At 35.2% G+C, this 22,233-nt stretch overlaps 1 protein-coding gene across 3 annotated transcripts in view; it reads right to left on the reverse strand.

The window, feature by feature from the left end:
- LOC128999323 (E3 ubiquitin-protein ligase RBBP6-like) overlaps nucleotides 1-22,233 on the reverse strand; it is a 67,435-nt gene that overhangs the window by 30,599 nt on the left and 14,603 nt on the right. Inside the window, exons 3-17 of one of the 3 annotated variants that reach the window (XM_054425753.1) lie at nucleotides 21,577-21,664; nucleotides 19,698-19,746; nucleotides 19,191-19,250; nucleotides 16,541-16,629; nucleotides 15,773-15,887; nucleotides 14,569-14,696; nucleotides 10,556-10,710; nucleotides 9,460-9,784; nucleotides 8,716-8,825; nucleotides 7,605-7,715; nucleotides 7,257-7,350; nucleotides 5,311-5,475; nucleotides 3,990-4,223; nucleotides 2,816-2,941; nucleotides 2,294-2,410 (exon numbers count right to left, since the gene is read on the reverse strand). In XM_054425753.1, the coding sequence (XP_054281728.1) occupies nucleotides 2,294-2,410; nucleotides 2,816-2,941; nucleotides 3,990-4,223; nucleotides 5,311-5,475; nucleotides 7,257-7,350; nucleotides 7,605-7,715; nucleotides 8,716-8,825; nucleotides 9,460-9,784; nucleotides 10,556-10,710; nucleotides 14,569-14,696; nucleotides 15,773-15,887; nucleotides 16,541-16,629; nucleotides 19,191-19,250; nucleotides 19,698-19,746; nucleotides 21,577-21,664 (1,966 nt within the window). Of the gene's footprint in view, nucleotides 1-2,293; nucleotides 2,411-2,815; nucleotides 2,942-3,989; nucleotides 4,224-5,310; nucleotides 5,476-7,256; nucleotides 7,351-7,604; nucleotides 7,716-8,715; nucleotides 8,832-9,459; nucleotides 9,785-10,555; nucleotides 10,711-14,568; nucleotides 14,697-15,772; nucleotides 15,888-16,540; nucleotides 16,630-19,190; nucleotides 19,251-19,697; nucleotides 19,747-21,576; nucleotides 21,665-22,233 lie in introns of all 3 variants that reach the window. The other 2 variants (XM_054425754.1, XM_054425752.1) reach the window with 2 other exon arrangements.

Consider the following 22,233-nt stretch of genomic DNA (forward strand, 5'->3'; position numbering starts at 1 on the left):
TGAAGATGGACAATGGAGAGTAAAGCATAATTGGGAACTGAGAGAATTATTTAAAGATCCGGATATTGTTGCTGAGGTACGGAGTAGAAGGATGAGGTGGGCACTGGGCAGGGCATATCTTAAGAAAATAAGACAACTTGTTATTAAAGAGAAAGTAGTGTATTAGAGAACAACCCAGAAGGAAGAAGGCCCCTTGGTAGACCGAAACTGAGATGGTGGGACCAAGTTGAAAAGGACATTAGAAAAATGGGAAGAAGGAAGGAGGACACAAGATGCAGAGAGATGTGGAGGCAGTGTGTTGGGGAGGCCAAGTACCATTTTGGGTACCAGTGGCCACAGCAGTAAGTAAGTAATATTATTCCATTTGTTTTCTATTATAGGCCTAGTTTACTGAATTTTTTAACTACATTTCACACAAACTCCTGAGCAAATCAAAAATCTAAATAAACATCCAACAGAAATAAGTACCTACGTAAAAAATTTAGTGAACATTCTAGTATATTGCTTTGTAGGCTATGTATTGCAGTCTTTACCTTTAAGTATAAGTTTTAAAAAAGTGGGCAACTACTATAACTTTTTCAATATAGGCTTTACATACACACACACCCTTTAAGTGATATATTTGCAAGAAGAAGAAAATATTCTTTATATCAATAATTTTTTTTATAATAAGTTTTTTACTAACTAGGGAAACAGTACTTTCATAGTAAATTTTTAAATATTCATTTATATGACATCCAAAGGTGTTTAAGAACTTTATAGAAAATGTCCACTTAACTATAATACGTATAAATGTTTCATGTAAGAAATCAATGAGTGCTGGAACCTCCTTAGGGACATATCCACAGATTAATATAAGTTCACCAAATATAATGCTTAATGCAAATGTTTATTTTAATAAAATGATAAATGTTAACACAATACTGAAGAAAATCTTGACCCAGAAGAAAATCTGGACCCAGTGCCTGATGAGTTATATTCAATCATTTGAGTTAGTACCTATTTGTGTGAACTAACAACACTTCAGCATTCAGAAGTTATCATAAGTGTTGGATCAAAAATTTACAAACATTGTTTAAGTTGACACATTAAAATTGTGCAGTTATATATCAAACTTATGTCATACTTATTGACATTTTAGGACATGTAACAATTAATTGTTTGCAAATTTAACTGGTAAACAGATTTACTTATTAATATGAAACATACTTTTACTATTAACTCACAAACAATGTTTTTTTCAGCAAATACAGTTATTTAAGACACAAAACTAGTCATTAAGACTATATCAACAAATTTGTAATGTGATAAATTATTTTTGTAACACTTTTTAAACACTTTGTATCTTATAAAAAATAGGCAATGCAATGACAACTTTTGGATTCAACTTTAATCCAACTTACACTGGAACTTTGTTATCCATTCAACAAAGTCTAATCCTGACATTTTGAAAAATTTACAATTTGAAAATTAACAATACGGTACCACTAAAAGAATTATAATTACACTGGAAAACAAAAATATAAATAACCTTAAAAAATAATATATGTATATAAACAAAATTGTATGTACAAATAGTAAGCAACAACTTTAAAATATCACAGATATATCACAACCGCTTGTACTCATATCTCTAGTGAATTACATGTAGAAATGTGTCATCAGTTTTATTATTGATGAACACATAATTTCACTGGGAGAATATACCTAAACTAATGACGTAGGTAAGTAGAAAAGTCTTAGAACAGTCTTATAAGGCAATATTTCATTATTTGTAGAACGATACAATATTCTACTTAAACACATGCAACTCTCATTTTAAAATATATTTAGCAGCTGAAAAGACTTGTGTACCTGCCTTTGGAACTGAAAACATATATTTAAACTATGAGAAAATAAAAACAAAGATTGTTGGTTTCTTGTTTATTTTGTCTTTGTTTCTAATAAGGAAAAATACATAATTTTATATTCAAAATAATAAAAGTTTGATTTAGTTAGAGTTGAAATTTTAACCTAAACTTCGTCAAAAAACCACAATTAAACTTAACACTTTCATTTGGTTTTTTTTAGATTCCATTTTAAAAAATATTAGTGGTTGTTCTCTGACCATAACTAACTTTAGGACAGGTAATAATATTTATGTAAAAAGCATAAAGTAGCTTATTTATTTATTTAAGTTTCAGTTGCTGTAACCCACAACACATTAGCCCCAAGGTGTACACAAGTCTCTAGACGTAGTGTGTTGCTATCTTATCATCTACACTATCACGCACATGTAGGCCAAGGCCAGTACCTGACAGGGGATGTGAAGTAGGTAGGGTCTCGGGGATAGCCCCGTGTCCGGCCCCCGCGGCGGTTCTCGTAGAAAGTAGGTTCATAGTCATCCGGCGGCCGACGTCGACTGTGGAACCTGCCAACAGATAAAGGTGTCAGATGAGGTAAATTATATAATTTTTGTATAACCTACCAATATAATTTTTGTATAACCTACCAAGAGTGAATTTTGGTAAGTTGACATCAACATTTCAACATACATAGTTTGCACACACTGACTAGTGTAAAATGTGAGATTTCTGTTTCAGTAAAATCAATCGTCACTATAAATTAGCAACGGCTACTTTAATTCAAGTTTTGAACCAAGTCTCACAATTATAAAAATGTTTAAAAAAATGGCCTCGAGAAATAGGTCTACCAGACATCAAGGGAATTGGATAGCAAATAGCTCCAGAATTATTGAGGGGTGGAATGTCCACTCCTAATAATCATTTATCAGTCCTTCCATAATCGATGCTATTAATCACTTAGATTTATTTACCTCTGAGGAGAGTTTCTACCCTGGAGAGGGCTTCTGAATCGTTCATCTCTTCTGCGAGGTGAAAAGTGTCTATCTCTTGGCGACGGAGTCCTGGAGAATGAACGAGAACGGGATCTGTGAACAAATCTTATCTTACAATAAAGGTGTAGGCCTAACCTGCATGAAAAACAATTTATAACAAGTAACTAGTTGAAACATTACAAAAGTCCCTTGATGATTTGGTCCCTGATTATTCTGACCCTCCAGAAATCTAACCAGAGTTAAATGTATTGCTAAATTAGAAAGCAACAATGTGTGAATTTATTGTACAGTTAAGTCGCACACCACACAGAACTGCCTGTTGCAGAATAAAGAGACACGGGGCTATTACTTTCAGGGACAAATCCAGGTTTGGAACCTGCAACTTACACATAAGGACTGTGATTTTCTGTTATTACTATTGGCTATGTTAGAGTTTATTTTGAATACCAAATAATAATATCAGAATGGGCAAAGAGTTATTTGGAGATTCAGCCCAAAATTGAGGAACTATGGTAAACATTTTAATCCAACTCGTTTTCTTATTCAAAATGTTGAAGAAGTAACATTTAGGCCCAAAAATATGCTACTGCAAAGTATGTTGTCGTTATGTAACCTTAACATGCAACCAAAACCCACTAAGGCTATACACCATGTACAACATTAGACAAACCAAAAGCAATACTGCCTCTCAGTAAATGTGTATCTACAATATTTAAATGAATAAGCTCTGTGAATTCACAGTTTTTTGTTCGGTTTTATATATATATATGGGAAAGTGTATTTAAGATATGTAAAAAATTATATGCTTTAACAAGGGTACAATTTTATGTACTTGAGTCTATACTAAATAGAATTGGAGGAAACAGAGCAAGGTATATTACCCAACATTTAACTAATCTTGTTAAGGAGCATTTTCAAGGTTATGAAAGGAAATTCTTGTAGATTTATGGTACCACTGTACTCATACAAAATTAAGGTTTTCAATGATGAAATTTCAAGCAGAGCTTTGATATAGGTGTTTGTTTTAATTACATGTAAAATTGAACAGCACTTCAGTGTCTAAAGAGTAAAACATTGTTTTTTACCTAGTTCAGTAAGAAATGGGATCATGGATGGTATGACGTACAACCACTATACCACAAAATTTACTTACTTGCTGATAGTGAACGACGGGCTGCGTCGCTTTACAGGGGTCCTCGACCTTGACCTCACCTCCCTGCGTGGCGGAGTGCGCGACTTGCTGCGGCTGCGGTGCAGTGAGCGTGACCGAGCGCCGCGCGGGTGTGACACAGGTGAGGGGGAGTGGCGGCGGGGAGGGGGAGAGGGACTGCGTGTTCGGGTCCTCGACCTCTGCCGAACTGGTGGGGGGGTCGGGGAAACAGTGCCCCTGTACAAACAACATTCCAGTTATAATTTTGAAATTTAAGAATATGTTCCAATATATTGGAATAATTTGTTTTCCTTTAATGGGTTTTAAGTTTTAACAAAGCAGTTGTGTATTATTTAGTATTTAAATTTCATCAAATAACAGTTTAAAGCCAAAAAGAATTGGGGAAAAATGGACTGAGAAAAATTCAAGTAGGCTCATATTGAGTGTAAGGAAGACAGTTTTAGAATTAAAATAAAGACTACAGATAGAATTAGTTTTCAGAATTTAGTTATAAAGAAAAATTAGTTTATTAATTTTGTTGTAGTTCAACTAAAAACTGGATCCCCCACCAACTCTGCACATTTTTTGTGAGTGGAGTTTATTTTTGAAGTATGAAAGGAGAGAAAACAATGTACACAATGATAGATTCACAAGCAAATGGTTCAGTGTGTTTCACACAGTGTCTGTTCATGCAAAATATCCTTTTAGTAACACTTTAAAAATATTGGACCATACTTGTTCGGTAAACAAACGTTTAAAACAGTTTTTTTCAAATGGTTATATGCAATGGTTAATAAATATCACTATGTTAAAAATTTAAAAACAAAAGTCAGTCTAGATCGGACATCACCTATTGACAAAATGTTCTCTACAAACTGTTCAAGATTGAAACCAGACACTGTGGAAACAATAAGCAAGGTTGGCAGAGGATACCTTTGTAAAAACAGAGAAAAAGGCTCGTTTCACCTCCTACTTTTGAATATCGTTTGGTAACTTGATGATACCAGTTCAAATAAAAATCCAAATACAAATTGATATATATTTTAATGTACTTGTAAGTGTTGAACAATTGATAAAACTTCACAAAACATGAACTATATATAGCTTAATCAATGTTTTGTTAATACAGAGACCAAGTTTTACAATGAATCTTTTTGTAATTTAGCTTCTTTCACAAAACGTCATCAACAGATAACTTTTGTACAACATCAACAAGTAACTTTTGTACGGCATCAACTTTTGTACGACATCAACAAGTAACTTTTGTAAACCAATTCACAAAGTCCAGAGCCTCTTTCTCATCGCAGCGCTTGGCATATTCTACCTTTTCCGATGATGTAAAGGAGGAGAGCGAGACCTAGAAGCTCTTGATCTCGGTCGAGGACTGAGAGATCGTGAGAATGAGCGTTTGCGCCTCCTGATGCGTTCCCGTTCTTTGTCCTTCTCTCGCAAAATCTTCTCAAAAGCCGACAACGGATCGTCGATGGCCCTAACAGTGGTAAACAAACAGTGAAAACACCAACCCAAACACACCCCCACACCCCACATGCAAGTTGATTGAATCCTGTGGTTCAATAGATACAGTACTTGGGATTATGATGCTTCTTCTAGATGCATCTTACCCTTTAAATGTATGAACCTGTTGCTCCTCTCACAATGTTGGTTAAGCTTGTCATGGCAAGCAAGCTACAGACAGATTATTTTGACCGTAAAATTTTTTGTCCCAAATACTTATGATACAATAGGCCAATATACAACTAATTGATCTCTAAGTTTGCTTGGTAACAAGTTATAATATCCATACTGATCAGTTTGCTTCTTACAGCAACATTCACAAGTAGGGTGGTAAGATCACTAAGATCAGTAATATTTGTAAACACAGAACAAGTGTTTGCCTTTTGTCCTTTTTCTATCCAGCCATATTTGTATCTTTCAATCAGCCATGACAATCAAAATAAACCTAGATAGAATAGGATTCATAACAAATTGTCTATTTTTTACAATTACAATAAGCTTGTGACAAAAAAAACAAAATAACTGAAAACAGCCACTATCAATCATTTACATAATCCAAAAGAAAACACAAGCAGGTAACAAAAAATCAAGAAAATGTGACACACATTAAAAATGGAAGTAGGCCTACAGTACTGTATTTACAAAGCAAGGTAGGCAATTGATATGGACAATTATTAATTGGTTTATTTTAAAGGTTATTTTGACAAATACAGGGTATTTTTAAAAGAGTGCCGGGATTTTAAACGGTCGTTGCTCAGGGACTATTCAAGATAATTAAACGATTTAAACGTCAAATTGAAGGGAAAAGAACAAAGTTTTGTTCCCACTCTTTGATCCAATTCGGAATGATTTAATAAAGTTCAGATTTTGTTTAATCTTATTGAGCGTAAAACTGGCAAAGTATGTACACTTAGGACGATCGGCGGGTTTATCTGATGTCTTAAATCAATCTCTTTAGACACAAAGACTCTATCTTTTACAGATAACACTATAAAGTGACCAATTTAGGTTTTTTCAACTGAAGACTTTGTCGGGCAATCGATTTTTTCGGGCTTCTGATGCAGATTTGTCAGATTTCTTTGACTATGTCATCGTTTGTTTTTAGCCGGCCAGGTGAATGTCTTTTCAAAACACTAAGGTGCCATGAAGCTCATTAAACCAGCTTCAAGTTTCTTTATCATCAAGTAGATTTAAATTTGGTTTAATTTAGCAATGGATATAAACTCTGCGAACCACAAATTACAATCTGTGCCTTCTGTTCCGTAAACGTCGCACTTGCAACTGGCGTCAGGCGTATGAGTAACAATAGTGGCCTACCACTGCGCACCTGTTTTGCACAGGTTTGCAAAACTTGTGTTATTTTTAGCTCCAATTTGAGGTATAAAACGTTTAGTTACCTTGAATAGTACCCAAGCAATGATCATTTAAAAATCCCGGCATTCTTTTAAAAACACCCTGTATTTAAGCCAACTTAGTTTAATTTGTAAATTGAATCTATTAACTTATTCTTATAAATCTACTTGTGCGATATTTATCAATCTAATAAGTATATAAACACACAAAAAAATCTTGTTTGCAGAAACAAATTTTACTTCAAATTTCTACGTGCATGTGTATTAAAATTATAAAACCTAACCGTTTGAAAAATGTCAACAGGAAAGAGCATGTGCACAGTTGAAGCAACAATCTACTAGAACAGAGTACAAGGTAAAGATATTGTTAGAACCCAACTTAAGAACTACTTTTGCAACTTACCCTGGAGGCAGATTATTTCTGTCATGGTACCCTCCGTGTATCCGACTGCCTCCTCTCCGGATATAGGGTCTGCCGTATCCTGGCCGCATGTTCCCTACGGAGATAACACAGAATAAATAACTAATTTAAATAATGAGGGTTCATATTGTTGCATAGTAGCAAACAAATTGTAAGTATAAAGCTATACCATATCCATTGTACTTGGTCCAAAAACCAAAGTGTTAACTATGTTAAGTACTCAATCCTCAATCACAAAACTTTGTATTAAAAATAGAAAAAAATACATCTAAATAATATTACTAGTCAGTAACACATAACCATGTGTTATTGGCCAGTAGATTGTCTTACCTCTTGGCTCCACAGGAGGGTAGCTGGGAGTCGGACCAGGACCCAGATTGGGGTACGGCAACGGAACTCTCGGATAGTTTGGTGGAGGACCACCATAACCTGGCGGAGGACCTACAGAGCATGTAAACTATGAAGCTGTGCATATATAGAGCCGTCAAATCAGACAAAGGTAATGTTTTAAACAACCAACTTTATTTTAATTCAAACATCACACACAACACCCCAATAGAAATACTGGAGAGGGGAGGGGAGTGTAGAGACAATGGAACCTGCGAGTGATAAGAAAATGGTATTTACTCAGGGGAGGTATAGAAGAGGCTACGATGACAGCTGTGGGCTTCTTATTAGCTGAGGGAACGCCATTACCGTAACAAAACGGTTGATAGCCATCGGCTTCGGTGGTCTAATGGTTAGCGTGCCGGGCTGATATACTGTAGGTCCCGGGTTCGAATCCCGCCGGTGGCATTAACTTTTTGTCCAAGATTTTTTTCATTTTCAGCAAGTTTGGTTGGTTTGGTTTGGTTATTACAGTTTAATTTTATTATTAAGTAATTATAAAATTTTAATTGAGCAATTTCTAGTTTTATTTTATAAACAGAATTATTTTTCCGATTACTATAAAACTTTTGTTATATTATTTCTTTATCAGCAAGTTTGGTTAGTTCGGTTAAATTATGATAGTTTAATTTTATAATAAAAAATTAATAAAATAGAATTTTAGGCATTTATAATTTTATTTTATGAACAGAACTATTTTTGCGATTAGTAAACCTTCATTGCCAAAGTGCTCTTTACTACAGCGCTGTTCACGGAGGAATTTTGAACTAAATGCCTCATTTGTACCTCCCCTAAGTCAGACCCTAAGAAAATGTGTGTGATACCTGACCAGCTGTGTATCCTACCGATCCTACAGTCTACTTATCCTCATCTACTTAGTTGTCAAATAAACTATTAGATACTTTTATTTTCTCATCAATTTCATGTATGAGGATTAATCTTAGCAGATAGTCATCCAGTTCAGCAGGTAAGCCCAAGAAATTTATACTAACTTAGAGAAATGTGATATCAGATATTCAAAACAAGAAAATCTATTTACAAATACAAAACATACCGTAGTTGGCCGGTGGGTAAGCAGTTGAGGTTATCGGGTAAGTGTTGACTGGAGGAGGTACTGAAGTGTCAGGAAGTGTGGTTCTCTCATCAACAGTCGGAGTGGCAGACCTATCCCTGGACAAACCAGTCAGAGTTAAGACTACAGATTACTAAATAAACCAGTTACCTTAATTGTTGCTTTGAAAACAGAGCATAAATAATGACTGTTGAATGTAACGAGATTTGAGAGTAGTTCTTTATCCATTTTAAAGTTTTTTTTTTTTTTTATATGTGTGATTTTATAGTAACTTCATGTTATCAAATTAAACTGGTTAAAAGTATGTTAAACCCCATGGTGATGGTTTTATTAGTAGGCCTATGCCTATTTTATGCCATTAGTGTTTTCCAAGATTAATTGGCCTCATACACCCCATAGGGTTAATCCCATTAAAAAATTGTCGAATTAGACCACTTAATCCAACAGGGTTTTTCACAGTATAGTAATTATGTAGGCCCCCCAAGTTACGCAAACTTTTGACAGCAATACAAAACCACAATATACCTAAATTAAACTTGCTTTCACTGTTTGGTGGCTTATTACAGAAACATACACAGTAGTGTTGTCTTATCCAGCAAAAAATATCTTTCTTAGAACATCAGTGTAGACAAGAACTAACTTGGAGCCGTTGTATCAGACAATGATATTAACTACTCCTACCAGAATTTAGAAACTGCAAACAAAGAGAGCTAAATTATGACTTACGGTTGAGAATACTGTGGTATTCTATCCCTCTCTTTGGATGAGTTATTGTGCATTGGTCTGTTGGTTCTGGGAGAGTCAACGTCGGGAGTCTCGACAAGGTTGATCACCTCCGGAGGCCTGTTGTTGCCCAGGGCCTGTATGCTCTGTCCCTGAGGAGGCTCGAGGGCTCGGACTGGCTGTGATCGCTGGTACCCGGTCTTGTTCAGCCAGGTGTCCACACTTTTACGCAAGTAGCGGTTGGGTATCATAGTGTCCGGAGAGATACCGATCTCACCACAGTCTGGGCACTTGTGGTTCTCAGACTCCAGCAGCACCGTGCGTATGCCTACAACGTATTAAATCTCTTGTCATATTGTGATTACCTAGAGCTTGGTTGATTAAAAAGCTCACTGGTGGTTTACTTTTGAGTGGTGTGCAATTTCATTTAATAAAGTTAACTATGATTAGACAGATGGGAGTAAAATACTGATTTGTTCAATTTTACTCCATCTTTGGTTCTTTAACCAATGGACGCAAAACCAAACTAACCAAAACGGGTGTGCCCAAGCGAATGAGTCAATTACATTGAGCTAAAATTCTTGATTGGAAAGAAACAGAAATAACAGCAAAACAAAGTTCTTTAAACATTGACAGGTGTTAGACAATGGAAAACTTCTAGTTGTACAGAAGATGATAGAGTGGACATTTCTTGTTTCTTCCCTCTAATAACTGACCAACAAAACATAACATTCAGTTGTCAAGCATCTACTGTCTTCCGTTGTGTCAAACATGGCCGTGTGTATTTAATTTTATGACCTGATCGTGACCAATGAGAGAATCAAAACAATATAAGGTTAAATTATAAAATTGAAATTGACTATAGATATGTTTCAAAATTGTTGTTTAACTTGAAATGTTTAATTGTTCACATTTATTTGTAAACAGTGACCTTGTGAAAATTAACTCATCTACTACAACGACAAGATCAAACGATGTATAATTAACAACTTAACATTATAGCTTGTTCAATAGGTATCAATGTTTTAAGATGATGAAAACATTACATATAAATGTGTCACACGAGTATGGTAGGTATGAGACTGTATACTAGACCTACATTCATCACAGAATGAACATCCACAGCAAGGAATCATAACAGTGTCTGTGAGCAGGTCATGACAGATGGGGCACACCAGCTCCTCTGGTATGTGCGGCTTAGCTTCCACCTCCTCTAGAGGCATGCTGGGCTTCTTCCCTTCTATGTAAGCCTGGCTGAAAATGCAAATACAGTTGTCAACTAAACTACACTTTGAACAATCTACGTTAAAACTAGTAGGCACAGCTTTCAACAAAGTAACTAGAGAATAGTATAAGCCTTGGAACTTACTTAGTTATAAGCCTTAGAATTTGCAAAGCAAGGGGTAAGACGGTACAGTAAAAGAATGAACTCTACAGACCAAATTTAGTGGCAACCACCAGGCCCTAGATAATGATGTCATGGATCCGTAGTGCATCGCTCTAGACACTGAGCCAACCCCAAATACCCCAATTACAGTCAGTCTTGGTTTCAGCAAAGTGCACAACCACAAAACGTGAAAGTAACAAACTCTATTTCAAAGACTATAACAAAATTATGCGATTCTAAGAACTTAGATTTGAATCGATGCGATTCGATTCGGTGCAGCACGGCATGATTTTCTTTCAAAATTATTTACATTTGTTTCTGTAATGGAACGTTTACCTTAAAAAAAGGTTAAAGTAAAAAAAAATTACTAAATAAAGTGAACAAGAGGATAGTTGCTGACCTAACCTCCAGCTGATGGACACTGCTAATTTTATGGTTGAAGGAAATCCAGACTTCACTAACAATTAGAATAAGCCTATACCTAAGCAACTGTTATTATTATTGACCTGTGCCGAAAATTTAGTTTATTTTACAATGTACGGTAACTTAATTTCCACTTTTATATTGTTGGATTTCTCAATATTTTCGGTTCATTCTTAGGCCCTGTACACATGAGGGCGGCAGCCGCCGCGGTGGCCGCAGCGGCTGCCGCCTAGGACCGTACACATGGCAGCGGCTGAAGCCGCGGTTACGCTGCGGTTGCGGTGTGAATTGACCGTCGCTCGACAGCCAGTACTGTATTTACCCAAATATTTTTCTTTTAAACGCGTAACGCTTGACAAATCTTTTCAGCAAAAAACTCAACTAACTCTTGCTACGCAATCTTTTTTAGTTTATGTCCTAAACGTATCTTCTTTTTGTACTTCTGTAATGAACAGATCAGTGTCAAAGTTTTCTGGTTCCACAGCAGCACGCATGGCCATTTAAACTTACACTACGAGCACTACATCAACTCCAGCCACAGCTACACACTTCACCAACACACAGAGAGAGAGAGAGCGATGTCCACAGGGCAAGTGCGCAGATGTCTGTGATCCTATATAGTAGCAACTGCAGTCAACCGCGGCGGCTACCGCCCTCATGTGTACGCTCTCATGCCAACTCTAGTAACTTCAACCGCACGGGAGCCGCGGCGGTCGAAGGGAAATCTACGACCGCCGCGGTTAGTTGCGGTTGACTGGAAGTGGGCGGTTGCATGTGAACGGTCCCATTTGCTCCTTTGTACTTTCAACCGCCGCGGTTCCCGCGAAATAGCAACCGCGGCGGCTGCCGCCCTCATGTGTACAGGGCCTTAGGATCAGGACGAACAAAAAAGTTGATAATCAGTGTTTATTGTCTATTTGATACATTAGTACATGTTATGTAGCCTAATAAATAGATGTGAAATTAAAAATAAATATTGAAATGAATAAAAGTTTGTGTTTCACTTAACAAATTTCAAGAAGATCAGTGAGTAGGCCTACCAAAAAGATAGTATTTATTAATTAGAACTTAAATCGTAAATAATGACATTTTCTCACTAGTTGTATCTTCCTAGTGACAGACGTCACTATCACAAAAACTCAGCTCTACTCTCTACAGCGAACTGCAAGTGTTTAGTGTGAAGCGCCCCCCTTCCCCCACCCACACCCTAACAGGACAAGGGGTAGGAAGAGACAGTTTGGCAGAATTTGCACTTGATGTAAAGCCTGGTTCACATGTCCTCCCTCACCCTCAGTCGCTTAGAGAATTCTACTTAACAAATGTTTGAGTGTTAATTTTAAAATAAATGTTTTAATTTGACTAAAGCATGAGATCTGATAAACTTCCTCTAATTCATCAATAGGCTTATCAGTATTTATCTAAATCATATGTCAGTTTTTTTTTTTTCTTGTAAAAGCAATGCATCGATTTTCTTAACTCATTATAAATTTTACGTTCATCTTGGTTAACAAATACTTTTTGTAAGTCTTTTCTCCAGTGAGTGAAAATGATCGTGGACAAGGAATAAACTATGCTAAAAACAGGACATTGTCAATGTTTACAAAAGTATTTTGACTGAAACCTGAAACGCTGGTATTTTAAAGACAGTGCAGTTAAAATAAGTCGATGTCTATGGAGATAAGTATGGCTATAGTTAGTTAGGTTTTACTTTTAGCTTTAGCCTACAAGAAAGATTATGTTTTGGGACTAAAATCTCCTAAATAAAAGAGAAAAGACTGCACATTTGATACAATTAAACTTTCAACAAGTTAATGTGCAATTAGGCGACTATTTTTTCATTTAAAAATAACAGCCTACAGTGTAAAAATAATTGTTTGCACTTAGCAGCAAAATATGTTTCTTCGGGTGCTTTTCTAACAAACATTCCATAGTTTTAATTATTAACAAAGGTATTTAAGTATGTTCCAGATGATACCAAGAGCAAGACTGGGCAAAGTGGATTCACTGAACCGGCCTGCCTGGCCCTTATGTACGACGTCACTATAACCTCCGTGTAGGGGTGGCAACGACGGATCAGAACAATCAATGTTTTGACCCAAAAATATTCATATCGATATAATCGGAAGAAATCGATGTTTTTATTACAATATCATGAAGCCAGATCAAGACTTAGTTAACTGAAATTAATTAAACATCGAATCTAGGTCTTTGGGAGACACAAGAATATCACACAGTTTTTAACTTGTAACCTAGTTTTATACTCTATAAACAAACACGTCCTACACATTGGATTTCGATATTCATCAATACCCTTCCCACAATAGACTCACATAAAACGACGTCAAAGCAATCGTCATTTGCTCCCTTGAAACACGAATGTTGATTGGCTGAAATGGTAGTGCAACGTCGCCTTTCGACCAATGAGAACTCTTGTTTCATACTTTGATTTATCTTAGATTGTCAACATTCACCATTAATTATAATATTACAAAATCGACATGGACTATGCATATGATATTTTTCAATCAATACACTATGTTATAGTAGCACTTAAAACTTCACTAAACTCTTTAACTAGACGTAGATAGTACAGTAAAATATGGATCTACTTATTGGCGCAATATAAGGCAAGCCTAACCCTACGAGGATGTTGAAGTTAAATCTAATTTTTCTAATGATGCGTAATGCAGGGATGAAACTGAACATTTTGACTTGTTTAGGTTATTTATTTTGTACTAAAAATAATATATATAAAGGTCTGACTTATTGATACAGACATTTTTTTTTTTGTATAACTTCGGGTTGGCAGGACATTTGTTGTCTGAGTCTGACATCTTGAAATGTAAGTTATGTTGTGCAATATCATCTGCAGAAAACAGCTGAAGCACAAAGGCACCGTAGCTGTTATGAACTGAATAGAACTAAGTTGGCTACTGAAGTTGTTAGCCGTGATGGCAAAACTAATAGCCTAGCTTAGCTATAAAATAAATAAATTTTAAAATAAAATATCTATCCCTGTCGGGTGTTGTTATCGAAATCGACTTTTGACAATCGATTCTTGATACCGATGCCAATATCCAAGTATTGGTGGTATCGATAATCGACACATCCCTATCTAAAACTTATATTAGAGGCTGAATCGAATCAAAATTTCAATACATTTTTGAAGCATCGCCCACCACTAAAAAGATTCAACAGCCCATTTGTTTGAAAACCACGAGTCTAAAAAAAACCTTAAACTAAATTTCTAATCGCCTTTAAATAAATTTTGAGGATGAATCACAGTTTCAACTTAGGCCTACCGATCAATCGACGGTACAGCAAACTGTCCAGTAGGGGTCATCATGGCTCCAGGTACTTGAGGACCTTCCACTGGAACCATAAAACTCCGGGGAATCCCTGTACTCTTCCTGATCTCTGGCTGATTCTCCTGAGGGAATAACAAGGAAAAGTAAGATCATTTCTACAAAACATCAGAGAAGATTGCAAACGGTAAAGAGAATTTAACATATTATGTAAAATAGTTGTTTTATGTTTTAATAGGCCATACAATGTTTATCAGTTACAAGCTCAATTTTAAAGTTTTGGGGTCCACGAATGGTAGCTCTGAACGATAAGAATAAAAAAGACTTCAAAGCGCAAAGATAAGGACACAAAATGCTGATATAAATCAGTCTGTGAGATAAGGTAACTCAAGGATTGTACAAACATGCAAAACATCTGCAGACAAGGCAAGGTTGTAGTTCACTGATAATACTATTGCTATAACTTATGGGAATTCGGTGAAGAATACAAGTCTTATAAAATTTATTACCAAGCCGAATGGTTAATGAAACGGGATAATTAGTAGATCTTCAATACCCTTTAAAATTTAATCATTACTAGTTGCTCAGCCCAAGCTCCACAAGGCAGTAAAATTGCTCAAGTAAATAAAACATTTTTCTCTCAACGATAATAAAGGGAAAATTCAAAGAACTAATTATTTATTTTAATGAATATCTCTTTAGTTGATGTATTTGCTATCAGCTTTGTGGTAAATCATAACTAATATCTTCATCGTATTATAGACATAGGTACAAATTCAATAAAAAAGATAAAAAGCTTTTTAAGCAAAAAAATAATCAAACAAATATAAGTAAAAAAAATGTACAGTGGACCCCCACTTAACCCACCTCGCATTAAGAGATAATCGGATTATCCGTCTTCAATCATAAAATATAACTGTTTGTTTTAACCGACCTTGCTTTGAGGACAGTTCGGTTTAGCCACCGCTTTCTAGGAACCTTGGCATTAAATTTTTTGGTCGCAACATTTTAACAGACCCGTTCTGCGATCGCCAAAGTAAACAATCAGCTCGACTCAACCTATTTTTGTAAAATAAAGAATTTCAATAATAGTAGGCCTATGATTTTTTGAATTTTTGATCATACAAATGTGTTACGTTCCCAATTGATTTGGATAATTGGAGTACCACTGTACCTCATGTGACATGATTGATTCACTCACCTGATTCTGTCCTAAGCGACAATCCTTGATCCAATGTCCAGCCTGATGACACTTGTAACACCTGTAGTTGGGGGGCACTTCTCCTACCTGTGTTGTTCCTCTGATACGAGCATAGCTGCAACATTTACAAAATGTTTCATTGAAACAAGGACAATATGAAAAGCAAGCATCATTTTCATCTCACCAACTAACCAGCGACTCACACTGTTTTCAGTTGACATGACACCATAAAAAACAACTTTGCAATACCTGTTTCTTCGATATTCAAATTTTAAATCAATGGAAATTTTATTAGTTTTAAACCGTGATCAGAAATACAAATTTTGATGACAAATATTTTCATATACCAATAGAAAATGTCATTAAAGTAGGCCTATAGAGAGAAAAAATTAAATGACACACAACTTCCTTACTACAAGGTGTAATGACTAGACAAAGAGAACAGAATATTACCATCCATCCCAAGATATTTCAAAATCATAAATTGATTTTGAAATTATTATTTTATTTTGACGTTTAATTTTTGTACCTGCACGATTAGAAGCTTTTAAACATTTTTGGTAAGGGGACGGTTCAAAACCTGGTCTTGTGCAAATTTAACGTTGACCAACGTTGACCTTTTTGTCTAATTGACTAATGGTTGTTGTTTAGGTGTTTTTAGCTACTTGAAACTGTAATTAATCAATATTGTTGTAACTAGTATGAAAAGCAATAAAAACTGGATTTATTCTTATAGTGTAAAAAAGGTCAAATTCATCAACAACATACTTGACTGGATCATAGTCTTGGGTGGACTGTGTCATCATCGCCGCAATCTTGTCATCTTCACTGGCGTCGAGACTGGACAAGTCCACAGCCTGTAAAACATGGAAAAAGAATTAGTCATTTTAAAGGTAGGCTACATACATATTTTTTATGTATTTAACGGTATTTAAGTAGACAATGTGATGTTAAAAATCAAACAAAACTTTTTCACAGTGATAGTCAATGGTTGTATGTAATAATGAACTGCAAATCAATTACGAGGGACTATGATATTTAGTAATCAACCAAGATCAAATTAATACAATTAAGGGAGGGTTTAATTTCACCACCTGATCAAAGGAGACTGACTAAAAATTATCAAACTACAAATTTTTCACTACCTAGTAGTTAGTTTTGATAAGTTGAAATTGAAATTGTTCAATTAACTAAGTTTATCAGCATTATCTTAATATTTTAATATTGACACAGCCTTAAAGCCACCGTTCCTTTATGGAAAAAGATCAATATTTAGTTATCTAATTAAAATAAAGGCAAACCTTTCTGGTAGGAAAAAATTATTCATAACCATTGTGTACTTTAGAACTTGAACAACCGAGCAAATAAGTTTAAAGCACTGTTAAAAAGACCATCTCCTTATTGTTTTCCATTTTTACTTAGCTCAGTTAGTGCGACCAGGGCCCTGTTTCATAAAAATACTAGTCTAGTATTTACTAGTCCATGGACTAGTAATACTAGTGTATTTTACAAGTCTACGTTTCAAAAACCTACTAGTGTAAAATACTAGTTACTAGTGTAGGGACTAGTATTACTAGTGGTTTTTACTAGTGTAGACAGCAATGTGTTTCATAAAGATTTACTCTTGTAAATTACACTGGTTAATACTTGTCATTTTCTAACAACCTCTCTACACCCGTATTATTTGAAGTAGACTAGCATTTTTGGAAACAGTGTTATTTCATTACACACATCACTTAAACAAATGAATTATTGAATTCTTTTTTCAAGTGCGTATTGTCTCAAGTTTGCAATTTAAGATAAAAATAGATCTGTGAGTGCTAAAGTGATAATTATTAGATGTAAATTACAATCAATAAATGTGGCGAAGTACAAAATGAGTGGAATTGAATTTTATAATGTATGTAAAATTGCCCTATTAGAATAATTATAATTATAAGTTATCAATTTCTGTGAAGTTTTAGTCTAAATTTACTTGAGTTAAATTTCATGGTTATATCAACTATTTAGTTATCACAGATAAAAGATTTTTAATCTTCGAGATAAACCAAATTAAAAACCGCATACCACATTGCATACAAAGATGTACAAAAATGTATCCAACATTGCAACATTAATCAGATTATTTTACACCCAAGGCTCTCGGTTTTATTTAAAGACATTTTAATAGGAAATAATAGTAAGACAATTTTAAAGAGGAGTTGCATTGTATTTTTTGAGGTGCTTATTATTTGCTTCCCTAAATAGCTAAAACCCTGTGATGTACTAACAATTTTGTAGGTCTATATTTGATTTTTGGGCGTTGGACTGAACTGCTCATCATAAAAACATTACTTTTAATCGCCTACCTGAAAAATCCATTTTGGTATTCTGAATTTGTTATTCAAAGTAATACAAAAATTAGATGTTGATTAGAGCTGTTTTTTAATGTAAAAACATGTAAAAGTTTAATTAATGGAACAAAAAGTATAGTGAGTGGTGCGGATTTGAACCCAGGGACCCACCACATGAGAAGCAAAAACTCCACCTCTGAGCTACGCCCTGCAATAGCGCCTATGCCATGTTTTACTATACTTGAAAACCTACTTCTCCATTGCTTGTAACGGCGTTGCAATTATTCGTTGCATCAATAAACGTTTAGGCTTGTTATTCATGGTTTGTAGACTCAAAATTGGAATATCACCAAATGTTTTTTAACCCAAATATCCTTATGCATTCGAATATTTGAAAACATAGGTAAGGGTATTTGAAACCGTTCCAATAAACAAAATGTCCTTAGACGATTTAATTACATTCAAAATTTGAGCCTTCTTTTCTTTACTTATAGCAAGCTTAATTTTATATGTCAGAATAAAACAAAAACTATACAAATCACAGCGAATGCGGCAGCAACAGATCCAACTTCCACCCAATTGTTTCGCCTACAACCGGGTACTACAATCACCGTGTTGATTGCAGTGACGCGACGCCGCCCCGCGCCGCGCCGGCGCGTCGGCAGGCTCATTGATGAACATAAATAATAGCGGTTTGATAAATAATGTGTGATTGTTTTACTTATGTGTCTATATAGTTATTAATTAAAAGAAAACACTGCGTTTCTACAACTATTTACTTTTTGTATCAAATGAAAACAAAATTAAAACCCTTTATAAAGGGTTTGAAAACCCGTGATTGAGGTTAGAAATTTGTTTTGAAAGTTTACCTTGTAAAGTTGGTCACGTGACTAGTAGTTTTGGTCACGTGACTAGTAAAATACACTAGTATTTACTAGCGGTATAAAAACGTTTATGAAACACAAATTAGTAGGACAGGTAAATACGGGACTAGTATTTACTAGACTAGTAATTACTAGACTAGTATCTTTATGAAACAGGGCCCAGTTGGTAAATGCTATTCACTTGGTTTAAAATCATCTTACCTTGGCAAGTTTCTGAACCAGAGGATCTTGACCTTCTTGATATGTCAATGGTATGTTTGGCTAGAGATTGAAAAGATTCAATTAACAAACATGAAATCAATGATAAATATAAAATACAAATCAGGCAATTTACCTGTTATAAATGGAAATCACTCATTATCTACTATTATAACCTATACACTATTAGCCTACTCCTGCATAGTGGTAGAAAGACATAACTCCCCAACACTGATACAGCAAGTATGAATTTGAGTTAGAAATATACATTGGACCGCAAGACATCTGGTATGGAAATTCAAAAATCCAAATATTGACTAGTTTTGCCTAGTTAGTTTTGACTTGGTTTGTACTATAATATTATAGTTTATACCTATAACTTTTAAGTGAAGCCAATTTTTTAATTACAAGTAGGCCTAAACGCATGCATAATTTATTCTCTTTTCCTACTACTCAGTGTGCAGTTATTTAAAAATATTATTGACCAGTTAAAGAGAGGAAAAAACTTACATTAACGTGTTTAAGTCCTGCCAACTGCTGGTTGGCTTCTTGTCTGTCCCTGAAAATTAAAACATGTAAAACAACAAGAAAAATAACATTCTGCCAGTCTTGACATGCAATGTTTTTCAGGTCCGGACAGATCTTCCCTTGCAACAAAAAAGTCACATCATCCAAAAGAAATACTTAATTTTTACCTTTTCACCGGCAAGGGGGAGATAGTTGTCCCCTCCCCAGAGAAGCCACCATTATTTTGCACTGTTGAATGCGGTGACCAATACGTCTACAATTGTATTTGTGTTGACTATATCTCTTGAACGTTGTTGTTAACAGTATCAATGTTCCCTTTTGTAGCTTATCTTTCAACTTAGCTCTTGTGTTGAGGCATACATAACTTTTATTAGAAGGAAACCCTTAATTGAATGCAGTATTCTATTAATTATCTGAGCCCCCGTTATCTGAGCCTTTATGGTAATTAAGGTCATTTTAGGCCTAAATATATTTTTATTTTTGGTTGAAATACAGTATTGTATTGGCCTACATTATTACAAATTTTTATGCTGAAAGGAAACTAAAATTAGCAAGTAATTTGGGTATTGTGTTCTTAAAATAATTATTATGGTTTTTTTTAGTTTTTTTTGTTTTTTTTTAGATATGAACGAACCGCAATAACCTAGAAAATGAAAATCACAAAGCAAGCTGAAAGGTTGGCCGCCGACCATTGGGGCAAGCTGGATAAGACATCTGTAGAATGTAAACAATAGCAGTGAGCTTGGCATTTCTGCTTGAACATTTAACTGACTACCATCGCCTTTTGTCAGTCTTTGTCATTAAACAGTATCTTAATATGGACATGATTGTGCCAAGTAAAGCTCAGGTCAAACTCAGTTAAAAAAATTTTAATACTTAGTAAACTAGAAAGATCCATCTTATTGCGTTTTTAAAACTGTAGTATGTTGGCTTAGCATAATTCTTTTATAATTTTTTATTTAAAGTTTTTCAAGGCGATTTAAGAAATGTTGACCATTGTTTGAGTAATTGTTTTCTTTATTTAATAACACTACAGTAGACTCCCTCTTATCCGGACTCCTCGGGACCGAGGCCATTCTAGGTAACGGGTTTTCCGGTTCAACCAACGTCCCCAAAAACTCGTTAGAACAGACCGTTTAAATGCATGTGGACTGTATACAGTATTTTACTTAAATTTAGGAGAGCATCGTATTTAATCACTGGTCCAAATCTTTCCCACAAGAATAGTAATCAGTTTCAGTATCCCCCACTTCCTGCCTATCTAGTCCGGTTAAACTGATGTGCTGATAAAAATTATCCAGTTACAGAGATGTAATTTCCGCCGAGTGTAGCCCGGTTAAACCAATGTCCGGATAAGAGGGACTGTACCTTAATCAACAAAATGTTTGCATTGAATTGCAAATTTTTCATTCACTATGTGTGTTATCCAAAATCTTCGGTAATCGAGATAGTCTCGGTCCCAATAACCTCGGTAAGTTAATTAAAGGGGCACCACCATGGTTGCCACCTTAGGTCAGGAAAAAATCGGGACATTGCCCACCTCCCTCCCGGATTAACACAGGCTTAAATACGGGCATTAGGAACCAAAATCGGGACTGTCCCGGCAGAATCGGGACGGGTGGCAACCCTGGTCACCACACTACTAATGGGTGCACACCAATCACTTAGAGGATATGATAATTTATTAACTTAGCATTGACTGTTGGATATTATGGGCTTCGCTAACACATCTGCAGTATTTCATATCCCTGTATGTCAAGTACTTGTGTCACATTTTTTCTACATAGCAGGACGGTTATGAAACTTAATAAAACAGTTGCTTTATAATAAATCCAAAATTTGTGTTAATTTTAAAACTTACCAAGCGCGTTTCTGCTGTGCTGTGAGAGGTACTCTGACAACAATGAGTGCTGAGTTCTTGGGGATTAAAGTGTTCTCATCTTGATAAACTGAAACAAAAAAACCATTGTATAGTTATTATGCTCTTCTTTATGTTTTTTACCACTGTCAGAAATGAGTACATTACTAGTGTCAATAAAAATGTTGACCACAGGAATAAGTCCAGTAAATTAGGCATAAGACAACAATTTCTTAGGACGAGATAAGACATTTGTACAACAGACAACTGATACAGCTCACTTTGCATTAGTTTAAAAGGAGCTGTGAAAAAATACATCAACTGAGACACAATGCAGCTTGTTGGGGCTCAAGTAGTTTTTTTCTCCCTAGGGCAAAAAGAATAAGCTGGATTAGAGGACATCAGCTGTGGTACATTTTTATAGCTGTGGATCCGCCCACTGAATTTGCCAAAGAAAATAGTGATTATTAACAAATATATTATCACACCGTTATACAAAATTGTGTGTGTTAATGCATGGGTTTATTGTTGTTACCGGAGTTGATGTAATATACTGTAAAGTCTGTACAGTGGCTAAGCAGTCCAAACCTCTCCATACAAGAGACAACACAATGGATTGATGAGTTCAATTGTCTGTGGGAGAGGTAGATGGTAGACAGT

The sequence above is a fragment of the Macrosteles quadrilineatus genome, unplaced genomic scaffold, assembly GCF_028750875.1.
Source record: "Macrosteles quadrilineatus isolate MER2022 unplaced genomic scaffold, UCM_ALF_1.0 Scaffold_8__2_contigs__length_117827958, whole genome shotgun sequence".
Classification (NCBI taxonomy): domain Eukaryota; kingdom Metazoa; phylum Arthropoda; class Insecta; order Hemiptera; family Cicadellidae; genus Macrosteles; species Macrosteles quadrilineatus.